Below are 10,619 nucleotides of genomic sequence, written 5' to 3'. Positions count from 1 at the left end.
TCTCTTTTATATTTGTTTTGTAAATGATTAAATTCAAAAATTATATGTCGAAGTTTCTTATCGTTTTAAGATATTTATGACTAAATAAATACGAGAAAAAAAATACTCCTAGTTGGGGCTGAATAGAATAAATAAATATATTTTAGTAATTTTAAAAATATTTATCTATTTTTTTTTCTTTATTTCAAACTTTTAATTTCTTTCAGAAAATTTAAATTAGAAAAATGTGTAAACTGTAGTGCAAGGGAAGGCTAATGACTATAATTCTCTTTTTTTGGTATAATATACGTCTTTTCAATGAATTTAATATGCTATTATTGGACAATCAGAGAAAAACCAATAAAAAAGAATCAAACTTTAAATGTAAATCCTAAGTTATTAAAATATCAATAAATTTTGCAAATAAAAATCTTCAAAAAAAAAATAAAATATAACAGATATTGAATAGAACTAAAATGGAGAATACTATCAATCGTAGGCACTCCACTGATAAAAAAAAGCTTATTACTATTAATAATAGGCTACTTCAGGGTCCCAAAAGAAAAAAAAATATTATAATACTTCAAAATTATTCTGTCGGTTCGTTAAACTTTAAGTAGAGAGATTTTGCAAAAGCTACAGAGATGACAATGAGAGTGTTGTTACCTAGAGTAGTTTTTATAAAATGACCAAAAAAAAGGAGAAGAATTAAGCTGATTTGATAATCTTTTGAGAGATGGATGATCTCTATGGGGATAGTGTAAAACAAGATTTAAAATTTAAAGTAATACGAAAAAAACAGTAAATAATGTCACAAATGACCCTTAATGGTAAAGTTCAATAATGTGATGGTTTTGGTTTTTGAATAATACCCTAAATAGTCTAGGCTTCTTTAGGATAGTAACGTGTATTCCACTGAACAAATAAGAGATATTGAATTAGTAAATTCTGCCGTTGTATTAATACGAGTAGCAACAAAAATTGTAATGAAACACTAATTAACAAAATACAATTGGGAAATAATTTTGGAAAAAAATAACCGATAGTAAAAAGCAATCAAATGAGATATGTCAGATGTAGAAGCTTTTTTTTAGGCTTATTCCACTTTGCGTCTGGCCAAGTGCCTTAACTATAGATGTAGAGCTTAAAGAGTTTATTGATTGTCTAAAGTCCCTTTCTTGTTGTGAGTTGGTATATTGATTGGCTGTATAGTTTCTAATTTTAAAAGATACACCATAAATAGTTATTTAAACATCAAAATAGCCAGAAATGCTAGATAGGAGTACAATTAATCGCTAAATAAAAAAAACGTCTGTTCCAAGTTGCCAAAGGGAAGTAAAAATAATGCTATTTTACGATATATACACACACCTCGTTAAGCAGAAATGGCCAAATTGAAGATAATGTTGATGTAAATTTAAAATTTCTTAAAAAATAACACAATCAAAATAATAATTTGGAAAAAGTCTCAATTGTTGATCGATCACGAAGGAAATGACAAGAACGGTGTATACAATTAATATAATGAAATTATATTGAACATCACAGGAAAGGAGTGCAATAAATTGATACTAGTAGATCCAGTATTCGGAATTCTTAAAAAACGGGTCATAAAGACTGAAGGTTAAAGGGTTTAGTTGTCACACAGATGAAGAACCATCAAACCAAGATAGGATAGGAAATATATTGGGACGAGTGTCCCGATCTTGTTAAGTTTCAAATACCTGTAAGGTCTCCAGATATTATTAACAGGAAATATCCAAAATCTGGAAGATCTGCCGATATGGGTATATGATTGAATCTAGTAACACAACTACAGAGAATTTTCGGCGAAGGAATGAGTACCATCATCACTATCATCTGCAATAGTATTCAACAGCTGCAACCAGCTAAACAAGTGGTGGTTAATACCGACCCAAAATATACCTCACAGAAGCTGACTGAGAGGATCCAGAGCGAACTAAAAAACAAAAAGCAAAAAGTTATTGATGCATCAAAGTAAAAAATACTCCTAGATATTAACTGAGAAGAACTCGTAGGGTTAAGTTTATCAGTAACACCTAAAAAGAAAGTCTAGTGAAATTTAAAAAAAAAAAGTAAAAATAAAAATAAAAATAAAAATAAAAAATAAAACAGAACGTTAAACATCAAAATAAAGAAAATACTACAGTAAACAAATCGAATCCATCTTGATTATTAAATTGCCTAAAAAAGCCCATAGCCCAGACTGTGGTAGTTAGGCTATCATTAAAGGAACGTGAAAAGTATATATATAGAAATCAAAATTAAAATCGTAGGGGTTATTAAATGCAATAGGAAAAATAACTACAGGAGCAGAAATTCCCTCCTGGCCATAACAACGGAAAAATAATGTTATCCTATCTTAGAGACCAATTATGATGTCAATTTTTCAGAAAAAAAAAAAACATGTTGCTTAGAAATCAACGTTGTATAATCTAAATTATTAATTAAATTTAGAAATTAAATTTATACTTGTAAAAGCATATGGAGGTCTTGAGAAACGCACGCACCTATCAATTTAACAAAGAGCCACTTAATCATCGGCCTTCGGTTTAAAAGACGATGGAAGGAGAAATAAATAAATAAGGTAAAAAAAGCAATAAATATAATAAGCGACTACAAAAACAGACAAGTTGGCTTGTGGGAACTTATTGTGTGGCAGAGTATGTAAGGATGAATTATTGTAGAAAATGTTAATATTTAGAAATATATCGTGCATTGCATACAATAGAAAGTGTAAATGTAGGCTGTGATTTCAGTAGGAAACAAAAATAAGATAAGTAACTGCCTATTGAAACATCGAATATTCGGTATACATTGGTTGGCTGGGTGACTAATTATAATTAACATTTTATTTCATAATAATCAAGATAATTGGACCGTTAAAATGAGAGTTTTAAGATTCTATCTACCCTTCTGGGTTAGTAGTTCATCATACACTTCATAATGATGAATATAACATAATTTCTCATGTTTATTGTTAAAAGCATGAAATTGTGTTAGAATTTGTACATTCTTGTTTATATCGCTTTGTGATTATTGGACAACTTACAATCACGATAAAAAAATTCAAGCAATGACTGACCACAAATGACAATCCATTATCCTTCTAAAGATAGTATTCAGTTCGTCCGAAGTTCATATCCAGCTTGTATGATATTACAGGCATTAGACACAAAACTCTATAAAATAAGTAATTATCAAAAGTAGCAACTAGTAAACAAAAACACCACACATTTTACAGACAAAATAACAATACGGAGTAAAGCATCACACATTAACCTTAATCTATAAACCTTAACCAATCATATTAACATTAGTCTCTGTTCATGCTTTAACTAGATAACAACCTCTTGAACAAGCAAACGAACACTGAAGAATAATGAAATAACCATACTCCGTCAAATAAGAAAATATTCACGGATCAAGGCTCTTCTTGTCTATATGTTGTTTGGCATATATTGTTATTACTAGTCACTACGTAAACCAAATGTTAAAAAGTCCCGTGCGCTGGTACGGCCAACACTCTCCGCCTCTCGTAATAATGTGCATTGTGAAATGTGAGTTTCCCCATAGGCCCACGTCCCACACTGTCAAGTCTTACCGGTTTTTCACACCTTGCTCTGCCTTAACTCGTTTAGTCTCACTATTATCCTTTTTCGTACAGCAGGCTTGCGATTGGAGAAACTAGCACAGGGTGATATTTCGTAATCCATAAAAATCAAAGTGTTCACTCCATGTTTGCCTCCCACAGGAAACTATTCTTTGACTTCTTAGTCTTTCTAGGCTAATACTGTGACCCCACTAGCTCTTACTCAACCAATCTACACCTCATCTCATAAACTTACGTTTGCTTCAGAGATTCTTAGAACACATATAGAGCGTACCGACTGGCAAACTTTAAAATCTGGCAAAAACTACCATCTCCAGGTTTTCTCCAGGCAACTTTAAGGTTAAACTTACAAAATCTTTTTGTAGGTCAGTGCATGTCTAAGAGCCATCCTAAGGTTTCCTTCACTAAGTCATCGCGTAGCGTTATCATGCGATCTCGGTATCGTTATTTTTCCTTATTTGGTGGGTATAAACCGGGAAACGATGAACCGACAATTACAGAGATGAAACTTTTTCAACATTTTAGGCAACTTCTTGTTACTCAATTATAGTAGTTTTGGGGTGGTAAGAGACCTGGAACAAGCTGTGACCACATTTGCTATGAACCTACTTTAGCTCACACTATTTGGGAGTTTGGTTCCGATAGCGATTGGGCCTTTAGAGTTCCTGTGGCAGAGAAAGTTGCTTACAAAAGCTGCAAACGTGGTCACCACAGGTATTCATGTTGACAGGCAAAAACAGTACTGATATGTTCATGGGTGATGATGACAACAACAACAACAAGAACAGCTGTTCCGCGAGAATTATGAAGAGTTTAATGCCATGTGGGCAATTCTGAGTGATGCATGGATGTATGAAGGTTGTTTCTATTTTGTTTGAATTTGATATGTTCATTGTTCATCATTCTGTTGGGAATTTCCATCTTTAGAACCTCCAGAAGGCTTTAAATTACGATTTACTATTCAATTAGGCTTTATTTACTTATTTGTTTCTATATTAGGCTTTCTCTTTTTTTTTTTTTTTTTTTTTTTTTTTTTTTCTGTTATATCATTGGATCTCTCGATCTCCACTGCTGCCTTTTCTGTACACTTGCCTGCGATGCTTTATTACTAACGGCTCAAAGGCTTTTGCTTTTCAGTAGATCGACTTCACTCCGCTACATAGCCTAATGTGATCAAATATAATCTAATAGAAATTGATACTACATTGTTTGTACGTAAAAACTCACCCACGTTTTTAACGAATTTAATCAAAATCGTCCTTAACGTAGTAAATAACTATCATGGTTATCATTTGAATTCGGTTTTTTTCAACTCCGTTAACGCTTGCTTGATAATTGCCTTGTCTTGGACAAATTTTGATTCGCTGGTGATATTCTTTATAGCTGTTTGGCTCTTTTTAAACTTTGTAGGATGATATCTTTGTTTAGATGTATTGTCTTCCTTCTCACCTCGAGTGAAATTCTCGTCGTCCATACCTGATGCGGATAAAATGACGCCACTGTCTTTTGAGCTTGTTGTTGAGGTATTAGCAGTATCACTAGGCTCTCTTACGCTACTGTTATTACTAGTATTGGTAATATTTTTCGATCCTTTTTTAGTAACGTTTACACCACGTCCCATAACTGTACCGCCATTGCTATCGGTGATGCTATTTCCTAATCCTGTTTCAAAGTTTTGGGCAAAATTATAAGTGGTCAAACAATTGGATGGTAAGTCATATATCCAACCCTCATTTTCTAATAGTTTAATGAAGCTTTTAATTTCAACAACAGATCCTATTGTGCTCTTACTACCAATTATAATTAACTTACATTTGGCTCGGCTCATCGCCACATTTACTCTTCTCAGTTCTTTTAATAATTGGCCACCTTGCAATCGCTCGTTAGATCTTACCATCGAAATTACAACAAGATCTTTATCACGCCCTTGAAACTGGTCTACAGTTAATATCTCCAGTCCATGGTATTTTTCATCGTCAAATCTTTTCTTCAACTTACCTAATTGTCCTCTATAAAGAGCCATGATACCAATATCATCGTTTTTATCGTAACTCCCATTGTCATAAATCATTTTCCCGTCAATGATATTTTTTATGATTGCGACTTCCCCATCGTTACTGATGCTATCATTTAGACTGGTCTCTTGAATATCTAAACAATTATCGTAGTTTAAAAATACAACCCTTCTTTCAGGTTCTAATATCTCTCTGATCCAATTATTTTCTTTCTTATTGGTTTGATACTTTTTAAGTGAATCTTTACTAGTTTCATTTAAGTTGAAATGGATATCCAGTTTTTGATTCGCAATTTTTTCAGACCCACATTTCAATTTATTTTCGTATATTAAGAAGTTAGATAATTTCATTATGTCTTTGTTCATTCTATATTGAAATGTCAAATTAATCACGGCGTTTGGATGTTTCTCACATAAAATCTCAAATGGTGATTTGGCTAATCCACCTAATCTTGCAACTTCGTTTTTAACTAATGGAGGTAACTGATAATGATCGCCAACCATAATAAATTTCTTCCCATAACGTAACGGACCTAGTGCAACAGGCATAGATATTTGACTTGCTTCGTCAAGGATCACATAATCAAAATCTTTTTCTCTCATCGAAAATAATAGATGCCCTATACCTAGCGATGTGGTGGCAACTATTGATTTGTCATTTATATCATTCATTATTTCATTAAAAGTCTCCGAATTTTCATAAGCTGGTATAAATTTCAAGACTTTTGGATGTATCTTATTAGGAGAACCTAGTCGAACAAGTTGCGATTTTTTGATGTTTTTCAATTTTAATATAATATTATCTACTGCAGAATGAGTATAGGATGTCAGCAATACACTTTTTCCAGCAGCAACTAAAATTTGAATTATCGTAGCAATAACAGTAGTTTTACCTGTACCTGGCATCCCAAGAATTAAAGAATAGTCCTCTGTTCTCATTACTTTATCAATAGCTGTAAGTTGGTCTTCATTAAAATGAGATAAAAGAGACTTATCATATCTAACTAATGGCTTATGTTCCATTGGTGTAAATCTAGGTTCTATATCATCTACTAGAATTCTTCTCATATTCAGATCACCTCCTTCACTTGGTTTGATTAATCTAACTTTCCTACTAGTGGGATCTTCGATAAATTCACTAGCATCAACAGGAGGTAAAAATAAATTAAGTAAATTGAAACGAGCTATAGCTAAGCTTTGATGTACTTCATTCTTGTCAATTCTATATGTTACAGCATTCAAGGTCTGTAAGGCTTCTTCTTGAGTAACAGGGATCGAGAAAACACTTTGAATACTATTTGACCCAATACTACCATTGGTTTGGTCTCTCTTATTATTTAAAAGAGATCTTCTTACCAATATTGTAATCATTGAATTCGTTATATTCTGAACAATGCCTTGGGAAAGACAAAAGTGACCATTTTCATCACTAATAATTACCATATCATTCTCTACAAGATGTGAAGAGAGAAAATTATGCTCTTTATCTGAATTAGATCGGGCAAATGTATATAAATATGATTCCTGCCTGTCTGAATTTTTAGTCCATCCCGTTACTGTCAGCTGTGACAAACATTTACCGCTCAAAGATTCACGGGTTTTGGAATCCAGTAAAAACATTTCTTTATTTAGGGAGCTTATACTTGATTCTTCCTTAGTAATTAAATCATTATAATACTGAAAAAAGGTTCTGTACTTGTGTTCATTTTCCAATAAATGATTTGTTATTAATGAATAATCTTCTTTTAAAGAGGAGTTCATGGTAAATTCATTATCACCAAGCAATTTATCAAGTACCATGCATTGTTGTTTAATAGGACATTTTTCACACTTTGAACTGTGGGGTAAAGGTGGAAGTTGCATTCTAAATTGTCTACTATTGGTTAGTTCATTCAATTGATACTTTAAATAGGTACTCACTATATTACGGGATAGAATAAGATGTTTTAAATGGTTTAGTATCTTTGGATATTTAGTCATGTGAGAATCACGAGAATAATATAAAAGACAAAATTCAATAGGAAGTTCATATCTATCATTCAACAACATCGTATATACAAACCCCTGTGCTTCATGCGATATATTTCTTAATTTACCAGTTTTAATTTCAAATGGAGCAATTGTCTTACCTGCTGCATTGCGTATTTCGACTGTTGCATCCAAAAATCCCTTAATGCCATACATGGGAGACCAAATATTTTCTTCAATATCAATAATGTTTGAAATTGCCATACGCTCTGTTTTAGAGCTTCCGGATACAGGAATAGGCTCGCCTTTATTTATTGTATCAATACATTTGTCTAAAAATTCATAAACATTCTTAAGATGATTGGTTTCAATTTCTTTTCTGACCTCATCAATGCTTGAATTACATATAAGAATCGAAAATTTATTATTTTCTAGTAATGAAGTAAGGTTATTTTGTAAATATTTCGTAGTTATTGAATTATTCTGTATTTTATGCTTAATTCCTTCTTGTATTAATTCATGAACAATATTACCGATAGTCATAGGCAGGCTTGGCTCACCGCCGGAATCTTTAAATAGCGATTGGATTACAGCTCTTCTTTGACAATCAATGGCAGTGCCGATTGTTGTAGCTGACAAAAGCAAATCAGGATTTAGTATTAAAATATTATCGTTAATTAAACCTGTTTTTGGATCTTTATCATCAGATAATAACCTTTTATTCATTATATTTTTTCCTTCTATAATATGAATAACATCTTTCTCCGCATAATCACAGATTACCCATGGACTACGTACAATTACAGGAACTGTTTTATTATCTTTATCAATGCAAGTGAGAATCTTCTGCAATCCTATTTTAGGTAACTGCAATTCTTTAATAGATTTAATAACAAGTCGCACTACTCCTTTTCTTTCAACAGCACATTTTGCAAATTCGGATAGTTCCGAGTTGACATCTGGGGATTCATTAGTAGATGAAATTGTATTCATATGATTATTATCATTCGGTTGAGATTGTAAAAGAGTAGGTATAGTTTGTAATCTTTGCGTTCGAGGTCGTTCTTCTAAAAACCCTATAAGAGAATCTTCTAAGCTATCATCGGAATCTAACATGTCAATATTTTCAACTGATAAATTACTATTGCAATTTTTACTTTTTGCTAATTCAGTATTTTTAATAGAATTACCTTTTGATATTAAATTAAGGGTTGCCTTGTGAATTTGTGCGGAATTTTCTTCAAAATTGTGGGACTTGGCAGATTGGTTATTATCTAACTGAAACTCAGCTTGTAATGTAGAATCAGCAATGACATTTTTTGAAATATAAGCTGGTTCTGCAGATATATTTGGTTGAACGGCACTTTTATGGGAAGAAATTGAACTAGATAGAATATTTGGTTCTTCTTTGGGTATATTAGAATTCATAGTAGTCTGTTTTACATTAGAATTATCGGTATTCATTTGGGTAAGTATATCAATTAGCGAATCATCATCGTCATCTATGCAATTATCAGAGCTTAACGATAATTTATTTTTTACAACTTGTTCTTGAATATTTATTTTATTTCTTGATGGAGAAGACTGTAGTCTAGTGATCGGTGGTGGAGAAGTCTCAATTGGAAAATTATCTTTTATGTCCCCCAAGATATCATCAATATCTCTATAAGATTGTTTCAAAAATTCAGATCTGTCAGTTGCTGAGTTCAGTTCATTAATCTTGTTATCTTTTTCAGGTTGTATTACTCGAGGAGGAGATGACTGGTTTTTATTAAAATCAATGGTAGAGAAATTTAATGCACCTCTCAAATATTGAGGAACACCTGGAGTAGACGGTACCTTGCCATTTATACTTTCTTCTACATCAGTAGTAATATTAACTAACAATTCATTTTCCCCATCAGACTCGAGAATAGGTTCTTGCAAAGAAATGTCTTTCTCTGGTGGTTGATAATTCCAAATCACTTCTTGAGATGGTGCAAAATCCGGACGACTTAGGTCTGTTAAAGAATGCGTATGTGCTGATATTTTCTTTGATTTATTTATATCCGCAGCTGAAATCGTGGTAGATTTTATGTCAGAGTCAGACTGGGATTTAACAGCTTTGATTGCTGGTTTGGGGTATTCTAGAAGGGTAAGGTCATTTTTAGAGTTTAAAGAATTAGTGGCTTTGTTTGAGGTATTTCGTATTTTGGCCACAGAAATTGTTTTTAATACTCCGTCAGTAGGGCGTCTCATTCCCGTATTATTAATTGGTGCAAATTTATATTTTTTGGAAGGTCTAGTGACTAGTTTTTTGCTCTTTTTTGAATCAGATTCAGGCCTTTCATTTGGTATTATAGCATTATTGTTTAATCTTTTTTTATTAAGTCTGTCTTTTCTATTTTTCAAAGGATCCATAATTTACCTATATATATTATATTTCTTAAATATGTAGTAGGATACCTAGCTGGTTTTGGTATCGGCAATGGAATGATTATATGTTTAAACTTTTACTAGGTAATATGCAAATTTTACTTCTGTGCCACGAAACTGAAATTTTATATAGATTGTAACGGAGGACACTCATCGCGTAAAAAGAACGGACTTCCAAAATGAGATCCTGAAAGGTGAAGAATGTAGTGATAAAGGCATATAATGCGGTTCAAGTGGGGAATGTTTGGAGACATATATATATTCTTTAATATATTTTATTAAGTATAAAATACAGTATTCAACTTCTTGCAGCTTATTAATTATATTTGTAATTTAGCCTATATTTTGAAGTTTCTTCTAGCATTTGACTGGTGTATATTTTAGAAAATTAAATAAGTGATAGAAAACTTGTTTATGTCTCCGTTGACCGAGTAAATTACTCTGCTTTGAAAGAAGTTCCTAGTCTTAAACTTATGAGGTATTTGTGGAGAGTCTTTACTAAATCTTAAATACGATTAAGTGTGCTATTTCAAGTTTAAAATGTTTTTAAACTGAAATATTTCTGTAATTTTTATAAAGCTAGAAAGTTACTTTAAAGAAATATAGTTA

At 32.0% G+C, this 10,619-nt stretch overlaps 1 protein-coding gene across 1 annotated transcript; it reads right to left on the bottom strand.

Moving 5' to 3' along the window:
• Nucleotides 1–4,901: 4,901 nt before the first annotated feature.
• Nucleotides 4,902–9,995, bottom strand: DNA2 (bifunctional ATP-dependent DNA helicase/ssDNA endodeoxyribonuclease DNA2; the record flags this gene model as incomplete). The annotated part of the gene is made up of 1 exon (XM_004179087.1): nt 4,902–9,995. One exon carries the CDS (start codon nt 9,993–9,995, stop codon nt 4,902–4,904), a length of 5,094 nt encoding a protein of 1,697 aa, XP_004179135.1.
• Nucleotides 9,996–10,619: the final 624 nt, after the last annotated feature.

The sequence above is a fragment of the Henningerozyma blattae genome, chromosome 2 (genome assembly GCF_000315915.1).
Source record: "Henningerozyma blattae CBS 6284 chromosome 2, complete genome".
Lineage (NCBI taxonomy): Eukaryota > Fungi > Ascomycota > Saccharomycetes > Saccharomycetales > Saccharomycetaceae > Henningerozyma > Henningerozyma blattae.
This window is presented reverse-complemented; position numbering and strand designations above follow the sequence as displayed.